This window comes from Denticeps clupeoides, chromosome 11, assembly GCF_900700375.1.
Source record: "Denticeps clupeoides chromosome 11, fDenClu1.1, whole genome shotgun sequence".
Classification (NCBI taxonomy): Eukaryota; Metazoa; Chordata; class Actinopteri; order Clupeiformes; family Denticipitidae; genus Denticeps; species Denticeps clupeoides.
In genome coordinates this window covers 15,052,590-15,080,284 of record NC_041717.1, presented here as the reverse complement: position 1 = coordinate 15,080,284, position 27,695 = coordinate 15,052,590, and the positions used below count along the sequence as shown (strand labels likewise).

General features: G+C 44.8%; 1 protein-coding gene across 2 annotated transcripts; it reads left to right on the top strand.

The window, feature by feature from the left end:
• The first annotated feature begins 45 nt into the window (after window positions 1-45).
• On the top strand, window positions 46-21,074 carry epg5 (ectopic P-granules autophagy protein 5 homolog (C. elegans)). 2 transcript variants are annotated; one of them, XM_028996935.1, is made up of 45 exons: window positions 46-302; window positions 678-869; window positions 957-1,784; window positions 2,333-2,576; window positions 2,719-2,855; window positions 3,307-3,414; window positions 3,869-3,942; window positions 4,033-4,147; window positions 4,563-4,677; window positions 4,777-4,927; window positions 5,213-5,374; window positions 5,514-5,671; window positions 5,784-5,938; window positions 6,023-6,163; window positions 6,506-6,667; window positions 6,749-6,871; window positions 6,990-7,252; window positions 7,502-7,642; window positions 7,734-7,878; window positions 8,292-8,489; window positions 9,825-9,935; window positions 10,028-10,150; window positions 10,655-10,821; window positions 10,975-11,208; window positions 11,408-11,531; window positions 11,618-11,765; window positions 11,932-12,103; window positions 12,391-12,553; window positions 12,976-13,118; window positions 13,514-13,670; window positions 14,265-14,459; window positions 14,576-14,789; window positions 14,867-15,012; window positions 15,289-15,496; window positions 15,574-15,649; window positions 15,833-15,936; window positions 16,130-16,305; window positions 16,902-17,087; window positions 17,163-17,372; window positions 17,507-17,651; window positions 17,917-18,159; window positions 18,500-18,719; window positions 18,803-19,018; window positions 19,410-19,524; window positions 19,849-21,074. In XM_028996935.1, exons 2-45 carry the CDS (start codon window positions 813-815, stop codon window positions 20,029-20,031), a joined length of 7,656 nt encoding a protein of 2,551 aa, XP_028852768.1. In that variant the 5' UTR covers window positions 46-302; window positions 678-812; the 3' UTR covers window positions 20,032-21,074. The 2 variants fall into 2 exon arrangements, with proteins under 2 accessions (XP_028852768.1, XP_028852766.1); XM_028996933.1 differs by having other exon boundaries at window positions 662-869.
• The last annotated feature ends 6,621 nt before the right edge of the window (window positions 21,075-27,695 follow it).

Genomic DNA, 27,695 nt, shown 5'->3' with positions numbered 1-27,695 from the left:
ACTCGCGCTGTCCGTCCCTGCCCGGTACCCGTAGAAGGGCTGGCGAGTCATGTGATCGGTAGACGCGATAGTGTTCCTGGAAGGGAGCAAAACAAACAGCCGCACAGCAAAATACCACAACGCGGCGAGAGGGCGGCAGCTCTCTCTGTTACGTCGGGTCGCAGAAATAAAATTGATCAGCTTTTACTTACAGACATTCGTAATTAACGCCGCTTTTCTCGGCGCTGGACGTCAAGGGGACTGGCTGCCTGGCTGGACAGTTCCCAGCTCCCTTATTCAGCCTTGGATCATTAACATAACAGGTCAGTCATGCTGCTGCGACTGTCTCTATTCTTCAGTCGTCCCGTCCACACAACGCCCTTCAAGTCCGTGAAGTCCTTTTTAATGTGATCTCAGTTACGTCTCTTCCAATAGAGTTGTGTAGTCATATTATTACTAGTCGCCTAGTGGGTAACACACTCGCCTATGAACCAGAAGACCCAGGTTCAAATCCCACTTACTACCATTGTGTCCCTGAGCAAGACACTTAACCCTGAGTGTCTCCAGGGGGGACTGTCCCTGTAACTACTGATTGTAAGTCGCTCTGGATGAGGGCGTCTGATAAATGCTGTAAATGTAGACATCATTTTAAAAGTGGCCATTTGTTCTACTTGTTTAACAGTAGATCTTGTGGACAGGCACAGCGCTGTGATGCTGCTCGTGGAAGGAGAAAGCGGCTCGGCCCCTTTGTTTTTAGGGATGGGCTGAGGTCAAGTTTTCTGTAGGTGAGAGATATCAAGGAATGTACTGAGAGGGCCAAAGCTGTCGTCACCATGGCCGAGGCTGTGAGACCAAAGAAACCAAAGGCCAAGTCCGCTGGGAAGTCCCAGGTAAGTGTGCCACGCTGCGCGTCTCTTGTTCACAGTGGAAGTCGGTGTGTTGAGGGCTGAGGGTTGAGTGTTGGTTAATGCCGACAGGAGAAAAAGCAGAAGTCATCTGTGAAGGCGGCCTCTCATTTGCCTGAGCTACGGGATGCGGCCGAGGACCAGATCAGCTCCTCCGTGCCCAGCACAGACTTCGCCGATGTCCTCCTCGCTGTGGGTGGCGAAGGCGCCGCGCCGCAGACCCCCTGGCCCGCAGCAGTGCAACGAGAGAGACTTCTCACGGACCAAGATGCAGGAAGTAATAGCAGCAGAGTCGACAAGGCCCTTCCCAGCCCTGAAGAAACGGACCGGTCTAAGCTCAGTTGTTTAGCAGAGAATCAGCCGCCTGCGCTAATGGAGCTTAAATACTCTGAACGGCCGCTGATACAGTCCGGTGGCCAAATCCGCAGTATTCCAGCCCTGTATCCAACTCTTCCTGCTCCGGAGGCCCAGCTGCTGGTTGACCAGTACTCTTCTGGAGGGGTGGTAGAAGAGTTGAAGACCCCTGCAGTCCTACCCCTAACCGAGCAGGAGTCGTCTCCTCCCAGTCTGGTGCCGGTGGATATCGGTGAGGAGCCGAAGCCTCAGCAGAGAATCTACCCAGAGCTGCCCAGGTTGAGTCCTCAGGTTCAGGCCTTCACCTCAGAGCAGCTGCGGCAGTGGGAGCCGGGCTCCTGGCTGGAGAACGTGGAGCTCCACGCCACCCAGTTTGAGGGTCTGGCCTATCAGGAGGGCCACGAGCTCCACGAGATGCTGATGAACTACTGGCGCTGCCGAAAGCAGCTGACCCAGGCCCAGACCGAGCTGCAGGCAGCCGACTCGGACTGCAAGAGTGCTCAGAACCGCCTGTGGACCTTCAGAGATGAACAGCTCACCCTGCAGGTATATGGTTCATGATTAAATGAATGTCAGGATTAGAGTATATTTATTTAAATAAAGCCTAAATGATGACCACTTTTCCAAAAACAACAAAAATATCAGTGTAGAGCTGCTTATTGGTATATCAGAATCAAAAACGACACAAGGAATTTGGGAACAACACAATACATGTAAAAATGTAAAATTCCATATACCATGTACAATTAAGAGCCTATTTGCAAAAGAAACACAATGTATTTATACATTTAATGTGTTTGAATTCAGTCTTTTTACCCACTACACATTCATCCTAATTTTATAGCAAGGTTGTGTTCTTGTGTGGTTTTTTTTTTTTTTTTTTTTTTTGGCAAAAGTTCTGATACCCTCTAGGCTTTCACTGCTCACATGGCTCTGATTTAACACTTTCTCACAATATCTGGCAAAAGAGACAGCAGTACCTTACTTTTAACAGTTTGAACACATCAAAAACTGTTTATTTACTGAATTAATGCTATAGTCACATTTTATCCAATTCATTCAGAATGTTTTATTGTGTACTCTTTATTTGGCAGGGGGTCTGCGCTGATCAGACCAAGGTGTGTGGGTACCACCGCTTCCAGCAAGTGGTGCTGAATGAAGCCGTTGTGGCCGAGCTGAAGCAACTCTTTCGGGCCAAGGCGGAGCTGCTCCACCAGACCGTGGCCTTACACTCTTACACCACCCTCCTGTCCCGTCTGCAAGTAGAGTCGTACCTCTACCGCCTGCTGAGCAGCAACTACATCACCCGCAGCGTGGCTGTACAGGACCCAGGGTCAGGTGTGACACAGTTTCCAATAACACCGGCTGGTTTTCATGGAATGCAGGAGCTATGGGAGATAATCTTTCCTCTTTCCCTCTGCAAAAGCTTTGTTTGGTTAGTCTGGTGGTAAGTCCATGTCTCTGGTCTGTCACCCTTTAGCCTGTCCTACTGCGAAGTCCCAGCCTGCTTCCCTGCAGCCCCTGAAGGAGAGTATCAGTGTACTGTTCAGCTTCACCCGTAGGGTGGTTGACGATGGCCACTTTCAGGCAGACGTCCACCTGTGGCTGCAGAAACTGGTGAGCAGAAAAATCCAGACACAAAGACAAGGGTTTGGCCAAAAAAATGAATAACAATATATTACGTACAGCTATTCAGAAACTATTGAATTCTTCTTTAAAAGCACACATTTCCTGTAATATGCAGTTATATGTGAATCATTAATTCTGAGTGAAAATCTAGTTTAATATGTATCACATCATGATTAAGTTATTTTTGTATCATGCAAGAATGAAAAATACCAAGACAACGTGAATGCATGCAACATTTTTCCGGTTCAAAGTACAAACTACTATGATTATCTTCCTTGTGCTGTGTGATGAAATGCAAAGTCAGCAGGTTAAATATGAATGTCTAAGCACTGTGTATAACTGTGGTTGCTCTAGTAAAACCAAACGGTGTAATGAACAAACCAAAGTTGTAATAAAGAACACGTGTGTTAAAATGGTGAACTCTGTTTATGCTGTGAAGGTGTCGGTCTTGCACAGGGTCGGGTCGACAGGAGAGCATCTGTTTCTCCTCAGCCACCTGCTCTGCTGCCCAGCGGGTGTAGGGAAGTGGGCGGTGCCATTCCTGCAAGTAGGTGTTTGTTTTATTTGAGTCTTGGCGTCTACATGTTGTCCATAAGAGTCTGCAAGTGCTTGTATTCCAGGTGATGTTTTCACCACTATTCTTAAACAGCATTTGGTTAATTATTAGTTATGTAATGAAGGTGGAGTCACAGTTGCAGGATATTGACAGGAAACTGCCTCACTTATCTGCCATTTAAACAAGAATTACGTTGTTCAGTTAAGCTTAAGAATTTACATTATTTTCAAATACGGACAGTGTCAATAGCAGCAATAGCAGCAACTTGTTCATAGTAATGATATAACACTACAACAAGTCAAGTATTTTTAAAGAATCTGATGATTCTTGAACAGTAGTCTTACTTTTGGGAATATGCTCACAAAAAAAGTTATTTTGATGTCAGATGACTTGATTATTTAATCTCCATTGAAAATGACCATTGTGCATTTCGTCTTTTCCTTAGATAAAGGTTCTAGAGAATCCGTCAGGAGTGTATCACTTCATGCAGGCTCTGGCCATACTGATGTCTCCGGTCAGGTGTGTGTGTGTGTGTGTGTGTGTGTGAAGCAGTTAGTCAACAGGATTGTCTCTAGTTCAGAACCGTGACTTTTGTAATTGTCTTAATAGGAACCGTGCAGACTTCCTGTGTCACATGAAGCCCTCAGAAACAAAAAGCAATTCAGCCAGTCATTCTGGCCCCACATCGGGAAACTGGACCCTGGTGGATGAAGGTGGAGAAGAGGTGAGACTGCTTATCTATTTCTAGATCTCAAAGTGCCATAGATCCACCACATCTGTTGTGTCCAGTGGAGTCAGTAATGAATTCGAGCTGCTGACTCATACTATTCATTCAAAATTAATAGTGGACATTTGTGGTAGACAGTGGCCAAATTTTAGAGGGTTTAACTCCCCCACCCTCATCATGGAGCAGCACTGGCCTAGTGAGTAAGGAAGTGGACCCGTAATCAGAAGGTTGCTGGTTCAAATCCCTAACCGCCAAGGTGCCACGGAGCAAAGTACCGGCCCCACACACTGCTCCCCGGGTGCCTGTCGTGGCTGCCCACTGCTCACTAACGGTGACTGGTTAAATGCAGAGACCACATCTTGCTGTCTACACTATGTGCTGTGCTGCAGTGAAAATGAATTTCTCTCAACAGGACGAAGACCCCGACACCAGTTGGATGCTTCTGTCAGAAGATGACCTCATCGCTCTCTTTTACCAGTTCCCCTTTGATGAGCTTTTCAAACATTTGTTGGGAATGTCCTCACAAGGTCATTAAATTCAATTGCAATATAAATGGGGAGAAAAAAACATGCAAAAGGCTTGTAGACTATACTAAACTCATTTAGTTTGTTCTCCCACCGATTCAGGCAGCTATCACCCTCAGGCAACCACTAGCCAGAAGATGATGAAGATCTTTGCCTTTGCGTCGTCACTGGTTGAGCTACTGGCAGTTGGCCTGCAAACATACAACAGGGCACGCTACCGGCAATTTGTGAAGCGCATTGGCTTTATGATCAGGCTAGTTTTTTTTTTTTTTTTTTTTGTGACCTAATGCTGTTTTTCACCAAATGTAATGAAAATTCTACTCTACTTATATGTTATCAAAAGAATTATTTATTAATCATAGGCTCCATGTTGGTGGTAGTTTCCATGGCAGTGACCCCTGTTTGACCCCAGTATATCTTCAATTTGTTCTGTTTTTGACATAGTAAATCATTATTGGTTTGGCCCCCTGTCGCATGTAGCCCCCTCATATAAACAGCATATGCATTTCTCAATTTCTGCATGTGTCCGGTGGTCCAGGATGACCCTGTGCTACGTCAGCGATCACTGGGCCCAGTACGTCAGCCTGACTGGTGTGACCCGCACCACGCTGCAGGAGCAGTCCTTCTCCATGGAGAAGCTCCAGGTGGAGTTCGACCATCTGTTCTTAAGGGCAGTGTTGCACGTGCTGAAGGCTAAGAGGTGAGCAGGGAGAAGAAGATGGAATTCTTTGAATCCAACTGCCTGCTGAAACATTAAGGTTTTAAATGAAAAAGGGTGGATGTGTAATAGGAGATGGTATTTTCAGTGTTTTTTTGTCCTTTTTGTGTTGTTTGGTCAGGTTGGGGATCTGGCTGTTTATGTCAGAGATGCCCTATGGAACGCTCTCTAGCGCCATGCTGTGGAAGATCTTCTACATCATGCAGTGCACTGAGATGGAGGGGTTAGATCAACTCGGCTGCAGCCTGAGTGTGGAACTCTGCGTTGAGGGACTGGGTGGTGAGGCAGCCATTTTATAGAGATAATCCTGAGTATAAATTACACATTGACATGATGTGTGTGTGTGTGTGTGTGAGAGAGAGAGAGATTAATGCTATGTGACTGTGTCTAGACCAAAGCCACCAGGAGAAGTTCCAGCACTGGCTTTCGGAGATCAACAGCTCTGATGGGATCTGTCTGCTTACCACGTTTGCCCACATGGCTCAGCCCAAACGCACTGATGCAGACCCCGAGTTTGTCAGGACAATAGTGCTGCAAATATATGAGGTAATCTGCTACAGACCTAACTTAATACTAACAGAGGGGAATATTACTTTGCGCTCAACCAGTTGTGGTTTTCCATTGCTCAAGGTGTCATATGTTGGTGTTGCAACACGCGAGACCTTCTCCAAGGTTGGGCGAGAGCTGCTAGCTGCTATAGCGATGGCCCACCCTCACATCATCTCAGTGCTGCTGGAGCGACTGCAGGAGACCATTGATAAAGTGGGCATGGTGGGTACCTGGTTGAAGGCCTGCATCTAATTCCTGATTAATCAGACGGCATAATCTGGCCAATCACTTCATTGGCCAGTAATAATAGCTTCAGCCCGCAGGATCAGAGAAGTCTGTGCAAATATAGTTTCAGATGTATTCAGAAGATGTTCTTCCTATACTTAGTCTATTAATAATAATCATTTTATTGTTATTTGTTACAGTTTATGAAAATAGTTTTGTCGTCTTTTTAGGTTCAAATCAAATTCTTGCGCTATCATAATGCCCTTTCTCTTCATTACTCATCATCCGGCGTAGGAGAGGATGTCATGACCTCAGTTTAAACACAGTTTCTCTGTGTAGGTGTCTCTGTACCTGTTTAAGGAGCTGCCTCTGCACCTGTGGAGGCCCATCCCCAGTGAGGTGGGGTTGATTCGTGCGTGGCTGCTAGACCACAGCCTCCAAGCTGTGGAGAACAAACTGGCCTGTATCATTCTGGAGAGCCTCAACTGGGGCTTTCAGTCTGTAAGTTTCAATAACATGTCACATGTTTGTTTTTGCACATCTAAAACTATTTTTATATATTTTATTTTATTTTATTTCCAGAATGGCTATCTGACTCTACCTGCGGATTTACACACAGAGGTGGCTCTTCTGGTAGTGGAGGCATATCAGAAATATCTTACAGACAAACCATATGGAGGTCTCATCTCTGAGGGTATCAAGCAGGTATTTACCAGAACAGACTTATATTTAATGCTGAAAAATGTCCCCGGTCTGTGTCATTACTTATGATACTAAAAAATTATCCCAATTTTGAGATGCCACTTGCTTTTTGGTACTGCAGGTTTCGTACCTTGCTAGTGTGGTACGGCTGGGCCACACCCCTGAGGCCTCCTTTAACCAATGGGCCTGGGATTTGATTCTGCGACTTAAGCTTCATACATATGAGCGAAGCCCTCAGGACGCATGGACCCCCCTTCCTTCCAACACTCCTCTGGTTCCTGAGCTCACGGACACTCCCACAATGCACCCTGTTCTTAAAGCTGTCAAGGCTGTCATTCCCATTGGCTGCTTTTTAGCTGTTGACATGACTACCATCGGACACAGGTAAGGGAGGTCAGGATCATGTCCTTTTTCAAGCACAGGAGCCCTGGTTCCGACAGCATGCTGAAAAGTTATTTGTGTCACTTATTTACGTAATGCCCTTCCGAGGGTTTGCTTTGTAAGACCTTTGCAGAAACAGATTTTTCAATTTAGCTGAAAGGGATCTTCATTTCACAGAACTGTAGCTTCATGTGGTTAAAAATGGTGGAAGTGTTCTTTAATGGTCTGTGTGTGTGTGTGACTTGTTGGCAGTCTGGAGAAGTTTTGCAGTGAGGGCATTCCATTGCTGAAAACTCTGGTCCAGTCACGTCACCTCAAAGCTGCTGTTCACGTCCTGGATAACCTCATGCCACTGGCCTATCCTTGCCAGTTTTACCTGCTCAAAAGTGAACAGTTGAGATGTTCTCCTGAATTACTCTCTTTGATGGTCATAATTACATTTTGTGATATACAATAAAGCCTTTCTTCTTCCTCCTAAACACAGATTCCTGAGCTGCATTCAGCTGTTTCTCCAGCTGGACAGTGTGACCCCACAGGGAGTGACCCAGCAAGTCACGCAGAAGGTGGCCCAGCACCTCATTGGGTCGTCTCACGGAGAGAATGTCAGGCTCCTCAACAGCGTTATTCAGGTGCGGTCTCCTGACCCATGTCTCAGGGGCCCGTTGCATCTCTGATTTCATTACATATTTCTACATTACATTTTACATATTTACATATTTTTACACTGTACCTTAATGAGGCCCAGTTTCCATGTTTTATTTGCTTTTTTTTTTTGTTCTTGCACCTAGAGGCAAATAATCCAGATTTATACTTTTAGTGTATGATCGGTGAAGTCATGTTCTGCACTTAATGAGTTCCTCACAAAGTCAACATGGACATTGTTGAAACTGCAGATTTGATTGTTTTTCTACCGGCCTGATGTGTCCTTTCTGAAAATATTGATTTGGGTCTAATTCAGCGTTTGACACAGACCCCGACCGCTACACTATTGGGTCAGTAAACAAAGTGGTCATGTAATATGCTTGTGTTTCCCTCCCTCCAGGCTCATATTCTGGAGAGCTCGAGGCCTGGCCGTGTTGGTGCGGCTGCGGTTCTGGAGTTCTGGGTGCAGGTTCTAATAGAACAGAACCTTTGGCACAGAGACAAGACTGTTCTGTACATGCTGGACCACTTATGTCGGGCTGCCTTCCTGCACCAACAAGAAGAGTGTCTGCAGAAAATTCTCTATCAGAAACACAAGGTGACACATGCTGTCCTACATCAATACACTCACTCTCACTGATATAATGATAAATGTTTTAACATGTTTATCAAAATAGCTTCAGAAATAATTATAATTATTTCCAAAAAAGTATATAATATAAAAATTAGTGGTGGGCCGTTATCAGCGTTAACGTGCTGCGTTAACGTGAGACTCTTATCGCCGATAAAAAAAATTATCGCCGTTAATCTATTCACAAAGTTAGGTTGGGAGCTGGATCTATACTACGCAAGCTATTGTGCCGGAGTTAAATGGTTACACTAGATTTATAAGTATATTTCTTCTTTCTTGTGTCTTTTTGTTTCTTATTCTAAAGACTTTTATTTTGTTTTTGAGACCCGGTTTAGTTCTCTTGGACACATGGCGTGAGCTGTGAGAGGTGCGTGGGGTTTGTGTGCCAAAAGTTATTTCCTTCATTTTAATTTATGTACATATTAGGAATATTTTGTATGTGTGTTATTTTGTGAATATTTTATGTTCTTTTAATACTGTATATTGTAGAGAGAGGTGCAGAAAGACGCGATGTGTGATGCGATGTTCTGACGCGATGTTCTGACGCGACCTTGCTTTTTGTACAGGAATGCAGTATTGTAAATTGTGAATGCTTTATGTTAATGTTCAGTTCTCTTGGACACATGGCGTGAGTTGTGAGAGAGAGTACAGAATACACTTTGCACAGAAAATCTCTTGGGTGTCAGCTCATCATTTGTGGTTCAAGAAACTAAATCAAAAAGTTACACAACGCAGAAGAAGAACCGCTACACTATGATGACTTTCACCTTGATATTTTAGCGCGGATGTATACCTAGCCGAATTGCACTGTAGGGGGCGAGAACGAGTCTTCGAACTGTGAAATTACCACATCAAACGTGAGGTGGTAACATGGATGCAGCTATTTAACTGAATAAACAGTTGGTAAACACAAGTACATCTTATTGAACATAATTTATTTTCATCACCAATTATCACAGTAGAACAGCTTTCTCAAGCAGTTTGTGATGCATTTTGGAAACAGGACATGAGCCCCTGGTCTAATGCGCCCCCTGTCTTGAGAAACCCGTTCTCAAAGACTTATTTTTAGTCATTATTTGGGTAGCACACATATTCTGAATGCCTTCGGCAGAATTCAAATGAGCCATTTTAATGTAGATTAATCTAGAATCTAGATTAATTTATCTTTACTCTAGATTAATATAGATTAATTCCAATATTACAGTGAGATTAATCTAGATTAAGAAAATTAATCTCTAATAAAAATAAATAGTTTCAGCAGTGCCTGTTATCCTGTGAGTCATTTAATTCTTTGTCTTTTAGAATGCCTTAGGTTACCATGGAGACAAAGGTCTCCTGTCATCACTGATGGGCTGGATTGTTGCTGGAAATGTGACACCATCCTTTATTGAAGGCGGTTCGTTAACAGAGGAGGCAAGTTGGTGGTTCTCCACAGCATTATTCTTGTGTTTTTACAGATTGGAGATCTCTTCTCCCCTCGTGATCATCGTCTGCTGTGTTCGCAGGTCTGGTTTGGCTGGCTGGTGCTGAACATGGAGTCCATTTTTGAGGAGGATTCTCAACTACGCCGCTGTGTTGAGCACGAGCTCCTGTCCAATCCAGTGCTCCATCCAGATCAGGCCCTCAAGGTGGAGCTCACTCTTGTTTTTGCCTTGTACCATTGTAGTCAGTTTTATTGATTTATTAATTAATAATAAATTAGTGTTGTAGTGGTTGCCTAGCGGTTAAGGAAAGCGGCCCCGTAATCAAAAGGTTACCGGTTCGAATCCCGATCTGCCAAAGTGCCACTGAGCAAATCACCGTCCCCACACACTGAAAGTGAAAGTGAAGTGATTGTCATTGTTATACACAGCCAGTACACAGTGACACAAGGAAATGTGTGTCTGCTTTTAACCCATTTCCCTTGGTGAGCAGTGAGCAGCCATGACAGGCGCACGGGGAGCAGTGTGTGGGGAGGGTTAAAAGCAGAGAAGCAATTTCCTTCAGGATTAATGAAGTTTAAAAAATAATAACAATAATTTATTAAATAATTTCAGTGTTTTTGTTTGATTTAAGTTGTCTAATGCGTATCCAGTATTTTTTCCTTATTTGGAGAAACATCACTGTCATTAATTTGTTTTTAATGTTTTCAGAAAGCTCAGCTACGTTTGAAGCTGCATGTGGTCCCCTCAGTGCAGAGGCTGATGGTCTACCGATGGGCCCATCAGGCTCTGGCCACACCCGCTGATCATCCTCTCTTGCCCCTGGTCTGGCAAAAGTTCTTCCAGCTCTACCTTCGCCAGCCTGGGCCAGAGTTTGGGTATGTGTACACTGGCTTCATCTTTCAACATGCTGCCTAAAAAAAATTCCAATGCAGTACTGTGATTTCTGGCATTTATTTACATGGGAATCAGTTTAAATCCTAGTCCTAACCCACAGTGATGAAATTGTGTGCTATGTTATGTTCTCCAAGTTTGGAGTCTAAAGGCTGCATTGGGAAGAGGTACTTCCACTCATCGGCCCACACCTCCCTGCTGAAGGACCTGAGCCAGAGGCTGGTGGAGGTGGCGGACTTTCACCATGTTGCCAGTAAGGCCCTGAAGGTCCCCTGCTCTCCTATCGAGGGGCTATCAGACACAGAGTCACTGCCGGGCACACCCATCACCCAGTTCATGACCTCACCTCAGCTGCACATTGAACTAGTCCGGTATGAGGCGTCATTCCATCGCTGTATTAAATGCTAATTTTAATCCCAATCTCAATGTTTATCTATGTTTTAGTTCTGTAGCGTTAATCTTGGGCTTGTTTTAATCATGGTATTTGTATTAGTCTGGGGATTGGCTTTAGTCAAATTTTTATACGTACATTTCTGTACTTGTGTTTAGTGTTCTTTGAATTTGTTCCAGGCTCTTTGCTGTATTTGCGTTTTGGTTAGACGACGAGAACCTTCAGAAACAGGAAGTGTACTTGCCGTCTTTGCCAAAGCAGTACGATGCTCACAAACTTGCGAAAATCATGCAGTGCCAAGAGGTCAGTCTCCCTCTCCACATGCTCTGTATGCTTTGTAATCTCCTGGGAAAGTGTGTTAATCCCGTCCCTGTTGGTACTTTCTTCAGGAGGTGTGGATGGAGTATCTGGACATCGAGAGAGTTCAGCATGACCTTAATGAAGTGCTTAACCTCTGGCTGAAGGTGAAGAGTGAATCGGTCTATCTGCACGGTGGTGCCAACTCAATCTTCACCGACTTCGTCAACCCTCAGGCTGGTAAGTATGTTCATTAGACAGTCCTGGTGTGTCAGTCTGAATGTTTTATGGCAACAACTGTTTATAGTTAATAGAAAACCTTTCAATGCTTTTGATTGAAAACTAGATATTCTCTTGTATATATGCTTATGTTAGTGGCTTCTAAATGTCCTCCTGTATCCTACAGCAAGAGAGCGAATCCTCACTAACCTGAAAAAACACGATGCCCCTCAGCCAGCCCTGGCACTGCAGCCGATGAGGGCTCCCATCCCAGACATCTCTCCTGGGTGCCTGTCTGATGAGGCCTCCTCCATCACCCTAATCCAGGATGACCTCACCAAACTCCAGCACCAGGCCAAGTGAGGAAAACAGCCCTGACACCACCTGAGCAGTTGTGCTGGATGCGCTTTCTCGGCTGAATTCTGTTTGTTCTACAATTTTGTCTAATTTTGTGTCCTCAAAGTGTTACTCCATCAAACCTCCCTTGTTCTGTAGCTGTTCTTAATATTTCTTAATTTAATCAATTTAATTGCCTTTTATCTTGACTTTTGTAAAAAAGAATACAGAAAGATACAAGACTTCACTGTAAATGTGTTGCCAGTGGGCCCTTCCACCAGAATGCTGTTTTCACAATGCCTTTTTTCAGGCTGGCAGCGCTGCGAGAGACCCAGCAGGTGGCGCTGGACAGCGAGCTGCTGGAGGTGTTGCCTCAGCTCTACTGCAACCGCGAGGAGCAGCTCTCTATGCAGCTTGAGTGCAAAGGGAAGGGGGGGCAGGCCTGTCAGGGCCCCGCACACATCACCATCAAGGTCAGAGCTGGTGAGAGCTATGAAGCCTCACAGTTATACAACTTGATCTCCAAATAAACTTTTAGTCTGCTTCTAGTCTGAGTCACTTTTACATAATTTCCCATTGGAAGATTCAGTAGTACCCGACCTACATTGTTGCATAGTTGTAATATCCTCCTCTGAATAGGTTGCATGGTTTAACCAAGGTTTTAATACTGATGCTGGTATGGAGGTGGTCCTGTCTGAGGAGTTAAATGCCGAAAAATAATGCACTCATCATCTGTACAGCGAGTATCTACTCACCAGGCACATCTTCTGGATCTTGAAAGTAGATATGTAGTGGACAGGAGCTATGGGGATTACACGGCAGGTGTCTGGTAATCATCTTAAGTAAGAAATGGTGCGCTCAGGGTTTGCTGTGGTGTGTTTTGGTTGGGCTGCAGTATCAAGGGATGCACAAACTGGAGCCAGTGCTGAACCAGATCCAGACGCTGAAGAGGGACATCAAGCAGCTGCAGAACGACACCATCAAACCACCACCACAGAGTCTGGCCGAGGCTGCTGTGCATATGGAGAACTTCATCACGTCAGTACCTTCATGCTCATCCACGTGCTTCCTGCAGACAACACCCTGTTGCTGCAGTATAGGAGTAAATTGACCCAAAACAAAGTAATTGAAATCAATTGGCAATTGATTAGCATGACATTAAATACCTGTCTAAGGGGGATATTTTGCAAGTTTTACATTATGTTGCACATTGATTAATGCTGATAACCATTTGCATGCTTGGTATGGTTGCGGATGTGGTGCAAAGATTGACTTTGTGACATCACTTTAAACATTTTCCGTCTGTTGCTTATTCTGTTAGTAATGATTTACATTCGTTATTTCTCATTATTAATCCATAGTGCTCCACATACCTTGGTGTAAGATATGAGATGTTCTACATGTGTGATCAAGGTTCTTTTGTGTCTGTTCAGTGCCCTGGTAAATGCTTATAAGATGCAACCCTCACCAGCCATCCTGAAGGTTGGAATAACAGCCTTTTATCATGTGGTGTCGTTTGTGTGTGAGGACTCACTGCGCCACCCCCCAACTCGCCAGTTTTACTCCTCCTGTGTAGAGATTTTGGGACAGGTAGGTGCAAATGTGCATTTATATTCAGATTCAGTTAACATGTGCAGCAGCGCTTTATTGTTGAAGCCACTTGTCTGACAAAAACGATCACTTTCACTTCTCCAACAGGGAGGTTCCATGCATAAACAGGGAGGTTCCATGAGGCAGTTTTACTGAAGATTCTACATTTAAATTATGTCTAGTTAGATGTAGTTAAATGTAGTCTAGTTAAATGTACATTGCACACCTATGTGCAATGTACATATTATTTTTAATAAGTCAAGATGTTTTGTTTAGTAGTAATGAGCTGTTATTATGAATCTGCAGACAGGGTGCTTCAGTGCATTTCCTTATTATGAGAAACTTAATGTTTTAATGTGCTTTTTGTACTCTTCAGTTTTATGTAAAGTGACTTTAAAGCGTACCTTTAAAAGCACTCTATAAATAAAATGTATTTTTTTTTTTTTTTTATTATTAAAGTTTCTGGTTAAAAACTGTCCCATTTTTAAATCGTGTCACCTTAAATCGGACCTTTAAATCTGCTCTACTGACTAGAGGTACAAAACTAAACATTGGATAATTAAAGGAAAAAATGTCTTCTTTCTTTGTATGTAGGTGTTTATCCAGGGCATACAGACAGAGTGCCGCCACATCCTAAAGACCATCCTGCTGAACCGTCGACTTTGCAACCTGCTGTCCCCCTACTTCACTCCCAATGCCTCCCCTGCCGAGCTGGTGACCATGTACGAGGAGGTTGCCAAAGCTCTTCATGCAGACAGTGGTGACGTCATCTTCATGCTGCTCACAAAGGTTCGCACAGCAACCAGCCACTGTTTTTTTACTTTAAATATCTCTTTGCTTATTGTTGTGTGGCCTAAGTCATGGGTTGGCTGGTTGATTTGATGTTGTCCCTCTCCCTGCCTTAGTTTGACCTCGGCCAGTGGCTCTCTGCCACGCAGCCCACCTTTGCTGAGCGCAGCCGTCTGATGGAGCTCATCCACCTCGCTCTGGGAGCCTGTGGTCTAGAGCCCGACCCAGAGGTGGTGATGCCCTTCAACCTGTTCTGTAAACACTGGACCAGCCTGCTGTGCCACCAGTTTCCTGACCACTACAGTGACTTCCTCAGGCTTCTCATGCAAAGTGACTTGATCTTGAGTTCTTACAAAGTTTTTATTTATTAATTTATTTATTGCTCATGAATAATGAATCAATTTCAGGTTCCTCTGAGCAACTGCTGAGCCCAGAGTGCTGGAAAGCTTCTCTGAGAGTGCTGGGCTGCTCTCCTCCACCTAAAAAGAAATCCACTAAAGCCTCCATCTCCACCATGTCAGGGCCTCCATCTATCTACCTTTCCCCACAGCAGGTAACCTTATAACAGACATGGATACTATGTTTTCCCACCAAAAATATCTGGCTGACATTCAGGTTCTTTGGAGACATCTGTGATCATCAGTAAATGTCTTGCTTATTTGGTCTTGCTTAAAAGTCTTTGATCTGATTTGTGGGTATCAGTACCTCTTCATCAGTATTACTTCATACAAAAAGCTGAACTGAACTGCTATGATAGTATGAAATATTTTGGTACTCTATTCTTAATTATTGTCTAAATATGCAATTATATGGAAAAAAATGACTTCAGGTGGAAGAAACCATAGAGTGGCTCTCAAAGTATTTCCTGAAGCTCCGGCTCTCCAAGGATGATTTCCGCAGCTTTGGACTCCTATCTAAATGGGGGCCGTACATGGAGGAGGTCAAGACCTTCTGGGGATATCTAATCAACTATATCATTAAGCACGAACTGAATAAATGTGCTAAGGAGCCAGTGGGAAGCAACAAATTGGTTCAAGGTGAGATCAGGACAAATGCACTGTGCCTTTAATTGCTTTCTGCGTGTTTATCAAAGAGTTGCCTTTGTTTTTTTTAGTGGTTCAGGATCTGCACTCCAAAATGGTCAAACTCTTCAAGCCGTGGATTTTGGTTCTTGACACGGATGATGCAAGGTAAGCTTGTCTTTTTTTTTTTTTATGACTATAATATACAGTCATGAATCTCCAAAAACTCAATCTTTGTCTCATTTGGTTAATAACCTAAAGGCACCCACAATAAAATGAGAACAAAAATACTAATACTGAATACTAACCTAATGTTAACTAATGTTTACCCTGTTAAATCTCTCAACACAGCAACCCTCGCTGTTTCCCCTGGCTTGAGTCAGATACCGTGTTGGCTGCTAGCCTGGTGGGCTTGTATGTCAAGTTAACAGAAACTTTACATGAGAAATTCAAAGGTAAGTGTTGTTTGGAACTTCACTGCATGCTATGTTCAGGGTAGGGTTTTTTTCCAGCCTGTATGAATGCAGGTTAATAGAATTATTGAATTAAGTAAACATAAATTCAGTCCTTCCAGGCATTCATTGTGACCACAATTGGCATAAAATGTATGTTTATATATTTTATGCCACCTTTATTTTTCTGTGTCAGAGCACTTGCTGGTGGGACAGAGGGGCACTCTCTGGCTCCTCCTTATGCACTACTGTGAGACCTGCACCTCTCCAAAGATGCCCGAGTACATCCTGTACACCCACCACACAGAATACGCTCGCCTGCCCTGGAAAGACCTGCATCCGGACCAGGCCCTCATGAGACAGTTCTTTAATGTGAGACGTGACCCACTTACTGTCCCTAATCATGGAGTGCTGTTGCTGATTTTTTTGTTTAATATAAGTTCGCATCCACTTCAGATTTTTACTGGTTATGTGCGTCTGGGCTTCTAAAGAATATCGCCCTTTATCACTCCATGCTCTCCACACGCACAAGTTTCAGATCCCGATGAGAGACGGTTATAGTGGTGTTACACAATTGTGTCTTACACAACATGACCTGTCTGTGCAGTTGATTGTGTAAATTGAGGTCACTGGGCAACTGGGGAATATGTGGGATATGATGGCTAACTCTGCTTCACTCACTGCAGTGATTTATGGTGGACTTTATCCAAACTTCCACTTCCTGTTAGTCACGTTTTTTAGAGCTCCCTGGCGAGAAATGGCTGAGAGAATGACTGCTGGGATCTGAGCCTGTGATGCCGAGTCTGTTGCTTGCTGGATTAACGTATTATGTGATTTAGCTCTGAATCTGAATCTGAGTGCCAGTTTCTCATGATGTGTGATCACTTGATATAAATCTCAGAGTGTAAATGGGATTGAATCAGATTACCTGCGATTGGTAACTGAAAATCTCCTGATTTATTGTGCAGGTGGAGCGGGGCAGCCCTAAAAGCTGTTTCCTCTTCTTTGGGGGGCTGCTGTGTGAGGTGAACTGGGTCAGTGTGTTGAGCGAAGCCATGGGCCCTCATCCCTCATTACAGGCCCAGACTATGGTGGTCTATCTGCTCTACACAATGGTCTTTCTGGCGAAAGAGGAAAACCTGCTGCGCAAACCAGTGAGCTCTCCCTCCGCAGAAACGTTCACCTTCAGGACTTTGGACAAGTGTAAACAGGCTCTTTTTGTCAACCAGGAATCTCCTCTGCTGAGTCTCCTGGGTCAGTGCAGTTCGCTCCCATGGCATCTAGTGGACCACTCATCCTTCCAGAACGTCATCGGCTACGTCAACACACACTACGCATCCTCTCTGATTCTCAGTCACGACGGCGCTTCCCAGCTAATCCTCAAACTTCTCAAGATGGTCGCAGGCTTTGGGCCCATGCTGGATGGTCAGCAGCATCAGGTGTGTGTGGGCTTTACCTCCCTGAACTAAAAGCACATCGATTTTTAAACACAATGACCCCAGGTTCTCCTTTCAACTGACATTAGTCTTGAACCAGTCAAATGTTCTGACAGAATATTTGTTAATTGTCCAAGGATATGACTCTGAAGTGCCAGGCCTTCCTCCACCTGATGGTGCAGTTCCTGACGGATCTAGATCAGAATGGCAACATCAGCCTGTCCTCTCTGGAGAGTGAGATGGAGAAAATGCTGGAGTGTGTAGTTGTGTTCAACCCTCCCGGTACGACGCTCTCACGTTGCATAGCTGCTTTATTTTCTCACCCTAATCAATTAAGTCAGATTACCTACTGGGGACCTCAGGACTCATAAAACAGGACCATGTAGAGGAGTTATCAAACTGATTGCAGAGAGCGAATAGATATGTATTGATTTATGCTAGTGGAACTGTCGCCTAGTAGAATCTGCTCATTACATGGATTTGCATATGGAGTCGAGTGCGGTAGTGAAAGTGTGTTGTGTTTTTCCTTGTGCTGCCCTTCCTGTAGACACAGACCTCCAGCAGAGACACATGGCCACCTGCAGTCTGTTTGCCGAGCTGCTGACCCTGCTGAACGGAGCGAGCGTGTCCACGGCAGAGGGGCTGGGGGCCAAGCTGCACGGGTGGGTGGAGAGGAGGGCGCGGGGGCAGCTGGTGCTGCCGCTCCTCACCGCCGCCTGCCGCTGCCTGGCCTCCGTCCGTCACATGACCCGCACAACCGAGGCCTGCATCCAGTCCTACTTCACAGAGGGTAATCAAGACTAATAAAGCCTCATAATATACAATATATGTCAAAGGTTTCACTTCATTAAGGTTAAAAACTGAACCTGGGACACCATGTGACATCTTCATAGAACGCTTTCGAAAATTTTCCAAAGTTCGTGGTGTGTGGTTATTTACATGGAGGATTATTCAAAGTTATGGTTAAATAATATACTCTTTAGGCGATGTACGTACATTTTTCCATCATTTGTTCTATATAATTGAAACCTCTAAATCTGGCGCCATTGGCGACAAGCACTGATAATGTCTTCCAGTGAGGTCTTCTGTTCTGGGAGGATTGGATCGATGTGGCTCTCTATTCTCTTCAGGAGGCTGTGCCGATCAGTACTCTGGCTGGGGTCCCATCCTGGTGTCGCTACAAGTGCCAGAGCTGACAGTGGAGGACTTCATTCAGGAGAGCCTGTCCCTGGGCAGCTACCTCACCCTGTACGTCTACGTCCTCCAGGGGCTCAACATGGAACAGACGCTGGCCAACGAGAAGAAAACCCTGGTGCTCCTAAGCACTTGGTTCAACCAGGTTTTTCCCAGGTGACCGTCATGCTGTCGCTCTGAGGGCTGCCAGTTCCGTTTTAATCCGTCTGTGTTAACCTCATATTGTCTCTTGCTGGCAGTGGCCCCAACGACGAAGCAAAACTCTTCCTGTGGTGCCATAAAGCTCTTCAGCTGATCCAGGTTCAGGTGGAGCAGGGGGACATCTGTGGCCTGGAGCCACTTATTCTCTCTCTGCTTGGCATTCAGGCTCACCTGACCCAGCTGGGGGAAGAGAGGCTCAACTCGGGAATCCTGGGAGCCATTGGCCTCGGCAGGAAGTCCCCGCTGTCTAGCAGGTGCTATGTAAAAAAATTGGCGCAATTGTTAAATGGCCAGATTTTCACATGCACTCACACTTAAACACAGACTGTAGTCATATTTCCATTCATCTTTAAATTAAGCAAATAGAATTTACATATATCTCAGACAATACAAAAAAAGCATATTTAATAAAACTGCAGTAGAAATACATCATCCCGTGTATAATGGGCTTGCATTTTCATAATACTTACATTCTAAGATATAATGACGAATGAAGGACTTTTTGTGTCCTCTTATATTACTGAATGCAATGTAATTTAGTGTGTTTTATCATCATTTTGAAAATAGTTCTGGAAACATGACTCCCGAATGAAGTTCATGTTAACACTGGAATCATAATACATGCGCTCTTTTTTTTCCCCTCAGGTTCCGGGTTGTGGTTCGCAGCATGTCTGCTTTTCTGCTTGTCCAGGTACCTTCCGAGTGCCAGTTACGCATGCAGCCCGGTACCGAGCTGCAGCTCTCCACCAAAGCTCAACAGGTGAGGCGGTCACACAGGTCCAGAGGGAGAGCCAGCTGGGGACAGCTGTGGTTTTAGAAAACTTTATTAATCCCAGAGGAAATTGCTCAAGTATACTGGGGCCATTGTTACTTATTTGAGATTCTTAAGGAAGAAAGTAGTATAAAGCACAAAACCCATCCCCTTCCCTGGAGAGTTCCTGTCTAGTGAATTGTCAGTATATGAGTTGATAGGAAGGTGTGTCTCATTAATGTGCTAAACAAACTAAGATGAAGCCATGCATCATAATCCATAATAGAAATCAATCTGTGGGATTGTTGACCCTGAATTGTGTTGTATATTTAGGCCCTGGCAGTGCTGGAGTCCATGCCTGGCAATAAGCAGTACTCCGAGCTGCAGGACCCCGTGGGCCAGGCCTGTCAGTTCATCAGGTACCCGGGCCACTGTCTGCACGACGCCAACCGCCTCCTGGCTCTCCTTATCAACGGCTTGTATCCAGAACTGCACTACCTGGACATCATACGCTAGAGACTCCCCTCCACCAGCAGACCTGGCTCATGTGGGTCAGAGGTCGCACACTAGTCTGTCGGCGCTGAAGACTGGAGACGAAGCTGCCGGGCTGCATGTTGGCTTCTGCCTCTTCAGCTACATGTCTGCCTCCCACCAACCCCCCTGCCTTTTCTTTTCTGCGTTGCTTCATAATAGACTTTGCTCATCCAATTATGCCCTAAATGAGGGATATTTTGTGCTACATTACAGTTCCCCAAACTGCTTTATGATGTCTTGAATGGCTCATTGGCTTATTAGTTTGATATGAAGGCCTAGTTTGTTATATATTTATGCATCATCCTTTATTTTTAAGACCAGACCTATGTAACAAATGGGAGTGGATGACCACCCAAGCTGATGAAAAGAAATGGCCCTGTGGAACTCCACAGCAGTCCAGCATGCTATGCACTCTGATGACTGAACAAAGGGACTCCGTCATTGCTTGAGCATGCATTGTGGCTAGTACCTGCTTTTCGCTGTTGGCCAGCGTGAAATAACTGGATCAGTGAAGATGACGATGTGGTGGTTTCACTAAATGAACACAGAAGAGTCACTTTTTTCCCGTGTGTATATATAATGCTGTTTTCAGAAAATGGGGTGATGCCACTGATGTTGCACTTTTGCTTCCAAGCTGACTGGATTCTGGGTTTTTACCATATATCATACATCATATCATCTCATCATTTACCTCTTTTAATTGATAAACCTAAATTCTGGTTCAGCAGAGTATTTTTTGATCCAATATGAAGCACAACACCTCTTTACTGAAGAGCAAATTGCAATCTGCTTATGACAGTGTATTAGATAACTCAAATTTATTCCAACACTGTACCTGCCTTATGCCAGTCCAGCAGGGTGTTATTGATTCAGTCTGATCGAATATGTGCCATAATTGTTCATATGTGTATTCCCTGCTCTTCAATGTTCCGCTGTGCATATGTTGCCTCTGTGAATGAATAGATCAGCTGTATCACCGGTTTAAGTATGTATGGGTCCTTTATTAAAGGGTCTTTCTTTATGAAGAGTTTTGTTCTCTTTGCTGTGCTTGAGTCGTGCAGCCCTGCTTCAGTGACAGTTTTGTGGTTTCTCATTTCTGAAGTCATTTCTCTCCAGGGTTCTCTATAGTGGAACTTTCCCGGCTGGCACCTACATCACGACTCTCACAACTCGTGAGAGGAAACACCATATCTCCATGGTTGCCATGGAGATGTTCAGAGCGGGAGGGAGGGGGTTCTGAGACACGTTCTCAGACAGCATGTACCCAAGACAAAATGGGGTGAACGCGCCGGCTGGTTTCCAGACATCCCCAGATCAATTCCTAGTCGTGACTGGCGTGACTCAGGCACAAGCACGTTCCCCCTCCCTCCCCCTTATGCCATCTGTGCTGAGTGGGCCACGTTTTCTGATCTCTGAACTGAAACTCTCCTCTGTGGCGGAACACGTTCTGGAGGCGATACAGGTTGTCATTGTCACAGCTTCATCCCCCGTCCACCGAGCTGCTGCATCGGTACCGGGTTTCTGTTCCGCTCTACTATACATGGCGCCGTTCGCTGCCGTTTGTCTTGCAGCGGAACTCAAGAAGCGCACACTTAACACCAGGCAGACTGCCGTCGCAAGTCCTGGAAGTGAGCAGATTGTGACTACTATCAGACTGGCAGCGGGGCCAGGGCGCCACTCGAAACGCCGCCTTGATGGCGACACCTCCTCCACTGTCTGTCGGCTCTTACATCACTGCTGCTCAGCCCTTTCATTAGAAACGCTAATCTTTTATTTGCATGTGAAGTGTGTTGCATGTCCTTTGTCAGTTCTGATCAGTAGTTGTAATACAGTATATCTGCCATCTGTTAATCGGTTTTGAAAGGTGACGGGCCAAGTTGGACATTCACCTATGAAGAACGTGAGCAGTGTTCTAAAGTGGAACCAATCCTCACCTGCATAAGACCATCTAGTCTATAAAAGTATTCTCTTATTGGTTTTTAATTACAGAGGATTATTATTACCAGTGATTAATAACTGTAAATTTGACAATGATGTGTGTGTGTGTGTGGGTTGGGTGACGACCCGCCCAAGGTGATTCCCCACAATGCACCCAATGTTGGAGCCACCCTGAAATAAATTAAGTGCTGATGGATAGTGAGGGTATTATTATGGAAACGATAAATGTAATTCATATTCAAACACATGTACACAACATGTACTTGAAATGACTAGAAAATGTTACATCTGATCCAGAGGGCATATCATGTGATTGGCACCTTTTTTCTAATTCTTTAACCAATTGGTGATGCTCATGTCCTGTGCATAATAATGGAATACAGCATCTCCATCTGGATAGGTAATTACCCACAATGCAGCAAAAGGACAAACAGGTTTTATATTCTAGTTTCTTCAAAATAGCCGCCATTTGCTCTGATTACTGCTTTGCACACTCTTGGCATTCTCTCAATGAGCTTCAAGAGGTCGTCACCTGAATGCTTTTCCAACAGTCTTGAAGGAGTTCCCAGAGGTGTTTAGCACTTGTTGGCCCCTTTGCCTTCACTCCGCGGTCCAGCTCACCCCAAACCATCTGGATTGGGTTCAGGTCCGGTGACTGTGGAGACCAGGTCTCCACTTTTTGTTAAGTACATAACTCCACATGTGTTCATTCATAGTTTTGATTCCTTCAGTGAGAATCTACCAACGTAAATGGTCATGAAAATAAAGAAAACACGTTGAATGAGAAGGTTTGTCCCAACTTTTGGCCTGTACTGTATGTGATACATTTTAGAGATAATATGTATATGTAAATATTTGGGACAAAATAGCAAGTAACGGGTCACCATATAACTGGTTTCTAATGTACCATGGCCTGGACGAGGGCCTGATTAGTATTCTCAGGAAGTGATCTCTTCCTCAGCAGAGTGTTCCCGCCGCCTGCAGTATTGCAGTAGTGAATGGAGGCGCCAGTCTGACAGCACGGAGCTTAATAACTTTACCTCAAGTGAACTCACGTCGTGGTTGGTGTAGTCTGTCTCAGAGCCATATGTTCCTTTTTTTAAATGTAGTTCATTTACATACCATGCAAAGAACCCTTTTTGCTTTTATATGCAGAAGTTTTGCCTATACAAATACTGTCAATCGATAAAATATATGAAACTAATTTATCACACATTTTGCAAAGTCAACAACGTTCTCTTGAATGAGGAACTGCTATTGGTTGCCGTTTGTGTTCTCCAGCATGAGGCCATGCTGTACAGTGAGTGTAACATCCCAACAAAAAATAGTCTGATAAATGAAGAGCTGATGATAATTGGATCAGTGGTCCATATACGTTGCACTTGCCCGGGAGACGGCCTCCTCATCGCACTTCTAATGAATCACATGATCTCTGGAACCAGCTGCTGGCCCGCAGTGATGGATGGTTTTTAATATGGTCGGAGTCGAGTTGCTATGTTTCCAATATTAAGCTGGGGTGGAAAACAACCCACGGCCTTCATGTCCTCTGGAGGATCCTGAGGAGCAGGATTCAGCCCAGAAATCGACTGAGAAATCACGATGCACTCGTGAAGCTCTGGCCTCAATGTGTCATTCATGCGGCCGTACAGTTGAGGCCTTACGTGCCAGCTTTAATTATGAAGCGGAGTCGGGGCGCCGTCCCTCAGAGACTCTGCTGTCAGATAGGCATGCGAGTGCGCAGAGACAGATGGCTGAGACATTTACAATGAGGGAAAGGCCGGGCCTCAAATATAGTGCCACCCTGTCACCGTCTCGTTTAGGAAGTGCAGTGACGTGGGTGAAGGGTGGCTCTGCCACCTGCTGCTTCTTTTAGCGCCCATCGGGGTTTCAGGTTCAGATTCCCGCTGCCGTTTCTATAATAGCCAATCCAAGAAGTCCCTCGCCAAACATTATAGTTCCATTATAGTTCTGTTGCAGGACATAAAAGTAATGTATTCAGAAAAATGTTATAATAAAGTCGTGTTCAGCAGTTGTGCTGTATTGTTATTTGGGTCTCTTTAGTTTCGCAATACTTCTACTTTTGTGTAAGTTTGTTGGAGCCTCTTCAATGGAGGGCAGGCTTTCACTCACACCTACCGCCAATGCAGAGTCGCCAATCCACCTGGTGAGTATGACGGAAGAACCCGGAAGAAATCCACAGCAACACAGGGAGAGCATGCAAACTCGTCATCACTGGACATGTTCAGTAAGATTTCTTTACACTGACACAATACAATTTGCCATTATACAGTGGCATTCATTCAAGACAGGGCAGTAAGCTAAATGCTAAACTGCCTTAATTAACTGTTGCCTTAGTAACATTAACAATCAAGTGTTCCTGGTCTGTCTCGCACGGTCACCAGCACCTTAGTCTTTCCTAAACGATCCCACACTCCACCCTACCACACACATCATGAATAATGCACAGGGTGTGTGTTTTGTATTCTCCTTTCTATTCCTGAAATGTTAATTGGTGTTCAGAGACTGCCATTACACAGTGAACTTACACAACACATACTGTCTGTCTGGCTCTGGTGTCTGTTGTCATGGATACCATCAGGGGGTTCGTTTTCGGTATAATCGTGGGATTATTTAGTGGGTTTACTGAGTTGATGTCCAGCAGTCTGGAGAGGGAGCAGCGTAGAGGAATTCAACTGTCTGAAGGTTGAATTCTCCTGCTCTCATTGTGTGCCCGAGGGGTCTAGTTTGGAAAAGTTAGTTCTATTTATTTATTTTAAGTCATGATAATCTACATGCATGTTTCTTTAGTGGACATGGTCCTAAGATGATTATAACAGAGATCACTGCTTTTGAAGTTTTATAATGAGGACAGAAGCCGAAAGTAAACAGAGGAGGAGGATGGAGACAGGCACTTACAGCAGTGTTGCCAGATTGGCCAGTTTTGGGCAGTTAAAAGAAATAATTACACATCAATAAAATGGAACAGTCTCCTCTTCAGGATTTAACTATAAATGTCCCTTTCATGATTTTATCTATTTATTTAAATTCTGAGGGTGTACTTGATCCAGTGCTGGTGAACAAGAGTTATTGGGTTTTGAAAATAGGGCTCTATTTGAAGGTCCATGCAGACAAATACAAAAGGGACTGTGAGAGATTACTAATCTCTCTAATGATATATTTCTATTCAGTTTTTTGTGAAATTGGACTATGCAACATAGTCCATTACCTGCTGCACTATCATCTAACAACCACATGAGGGAAGATCTTCAGATGAACAGTCTCCCTCTCTCCGGTAAACAGTGATGTACTGAAGATCCTGGCACAAGAAGCGCTGGAAGCATCTCTCCGCCCAACACCTTAATGAAACTCTGCGTGCTGGTTTAATTGGCTCTGTACATATTTGTTGATCAGCCACTGATAGGCTTGCAGACAGTCTGTTGTACACAGTCAGTGGGAGGGGGAAATGTTCTCACAGACGTGTGAGTGGGCTGTACAGCAGCAGCGCTGTCTGCTGGACTGTTTCCATGGAGAGGCCTGGTCTCCCTCGCCCGCAGCCGCGGGCTGGGCTTGGGGAATCGTGCTTGCTGGGTTGCCCCAACCAGGGTTAAGCACCACACTGCAAGTAAAACCGGGAGGATGGGCACTCCAAAGACTCTTTTGGCACGTTTGTCTTAAATTGGCATTCCCATGTTAAACAGCACCTCTCCATGATAAAGTGCAAGTTTACATTCTAAACACACTGAAAAACAGCTCAGTCGAGTCTGTATGTAATTCTGCCGTGTCATTATGCTGCTGGCTTTGCTGACATGGTCCAAAATAAAAAATTGCACTGGGTAGGATGGACATGCACTAGACTGGAAGTTCCGTGAATCTTCCGGCTCACGACTGTGCAGTTGTCATGTTTGCCAGGACAGTGTTGCGTTTGAACATTAGCGAGAGTCTGAGTCGACACGTGGGAGTCCGATGACTTGTCTCTGCCGCTCATCATCGGGCCCGCTCCTCTTTGTCCAGTGAGGGAGCGGACAGTGCTCTCTTCCTCTTAGTCACTGTTCTTTCATTCACACCTCTCAGAGACAGTCATGCTGGAAGCGGGGTGGAGGGGTGAGTCATGCCGAGTCCTGCATGACCTCCAGCCTAAACTCTGTGGGTTCCTGCCTGAGCCCGGTACCCGCGGAGCGTCATCGCTCGCCTCAGCCACCTTAGGCAGAGCCGGGATGCATTACATTACATTTTGTGCAGGGAAATAAAGTGAGAGTGCAGTGATTGTCATTGTGATACACAGCACAGCACACGGTGCACACAACGAATTGTGCCCTCTGCTTTTAACCATCACCCTTGGTGAGCAGTGGGCAGCCATGAAAAAAATATGTATAAATGAAATTCAGAGGAAAATGGATTTGTGCAGAGCTTCTGTTCCTCAAGGAATCTGCAGCTGCAGGACATTCACATACAGGGGACACTTGATATGGTATGTGGCTGTTGGCCTTGGTTCAGCACAATTATTTCCAATGTTCCCCCCTGGAGATCAATATTTTCAAAGTGGTACTATGATGATACCACCCCCGTACTTTCAGGGAATCCTGTCCACCCGTCTGTGGGGTGGACAAAACGTACCATGTGGAATGATCAAAATCTCAAAATCTGCTAAAGCAATGAGTCACGTTAAAATGAATACCAATAACCACTTCTCTCTGGCTGTAAAAAGGGGTCTGACGGTTAGTACTTGAATTTGTGACACATGGTCTTAATGTTCAAAATGAGTCACTTGCCAAAAAAGGCTTGATTGGATGTTTGAATTTCAATAAGGTACCATTTATGGAGATATGTGAGAATTTGCTAGGCTGAAGCAGGGCTTCTGTAGGCTGTTTACCATTAGAAACAACAGCATTTCCAACAGCCAATAATAGTTTTTTGGTACTTATATACCAGCAAATAATCATACTGTGTTAATGTATCATAAATACATTTATTGAAATAATTGTGTGCGTGTATTTGTGTGTGTGTGTGTGTGTGTGTGTGTGTGTGTGTCTTTGTGTGTGTGTCTTGTTACCTGTCTAAAAGACACCTGTCCACAGAAGCAGTCAATCTATCCAGATTCCAAACTCTGCACCATGGCCAAGACCAAAGAACTTTCCAAGGATGTCAGAGACAAAACTGTGGACCTACACAAGGCTGGGATGGGCTACAAGACCATTGCCAAGCAGCTTGGTGAGAAGGTGACAACAGGTTGTGATTATTCTTGTCAATAGAATAACTTGTCAATGATTTCAAGGCTGCTGGGACCATAGTCACCAAGAAAACAGTTGATAACACACTACGCCATGAAGGACTGAAATCCCATCATCCCCTGCTCAAGAAAACTCATGTACAGGTTTGTCACTGAACATCTAAATGATTCAGAGGAGGACTGTGTGAAAGTGTTGAGGGGGAGGAAAGCTGCCTATGACTGCATGATCACCGTCCCCACTGTCAAACATGGAGACAAAACGAAATATGTCCTCTGCTTTTAACCATCACCCTTGGTGAGCAGTGGGCAGCCATGACAGGCGCCCAGGGCAGCAGTGTGTGGGGACGGTGCTTTGCTCAGTGGCACCTTAGTGGTACCTTGGTGGATCGGGACTCCGGGATTCCACTTCCTTAACCTCTAGGCCACCACTGCCCCAAAGACATGATGCTCCAAGTGGAAGAGTAAGGAATGCCATTGTCAC

What these genes read in the sequence shown, in the direction of transcription:
- epg5 (XM_028996935.1), top strand. Translation starts at nt 813, where the DNA reads ATGGCCGAGGCTGTGAGACCAAAGAAACCAAAGGCCAAGTCCGCTGGG. An exon ending in CGCATTGGCTTTATGATCAG is followed by an intron (nt 4,928 to 5,212) that starts GCTAGTTTTTTT and finishes CCGGTGGTCCAG; the next exon opens with GATGACCCTGTGCTACGTCA. An exon ending in ATCCAGATCAGGCCCTCAAG is followed by an intron (nt 10,151 to 10,654) that starts GTGGAGCTCACT and finishes TAATGTTTTCAG; the next exon opens with AAAGCTCAGCTACGTTTGAA.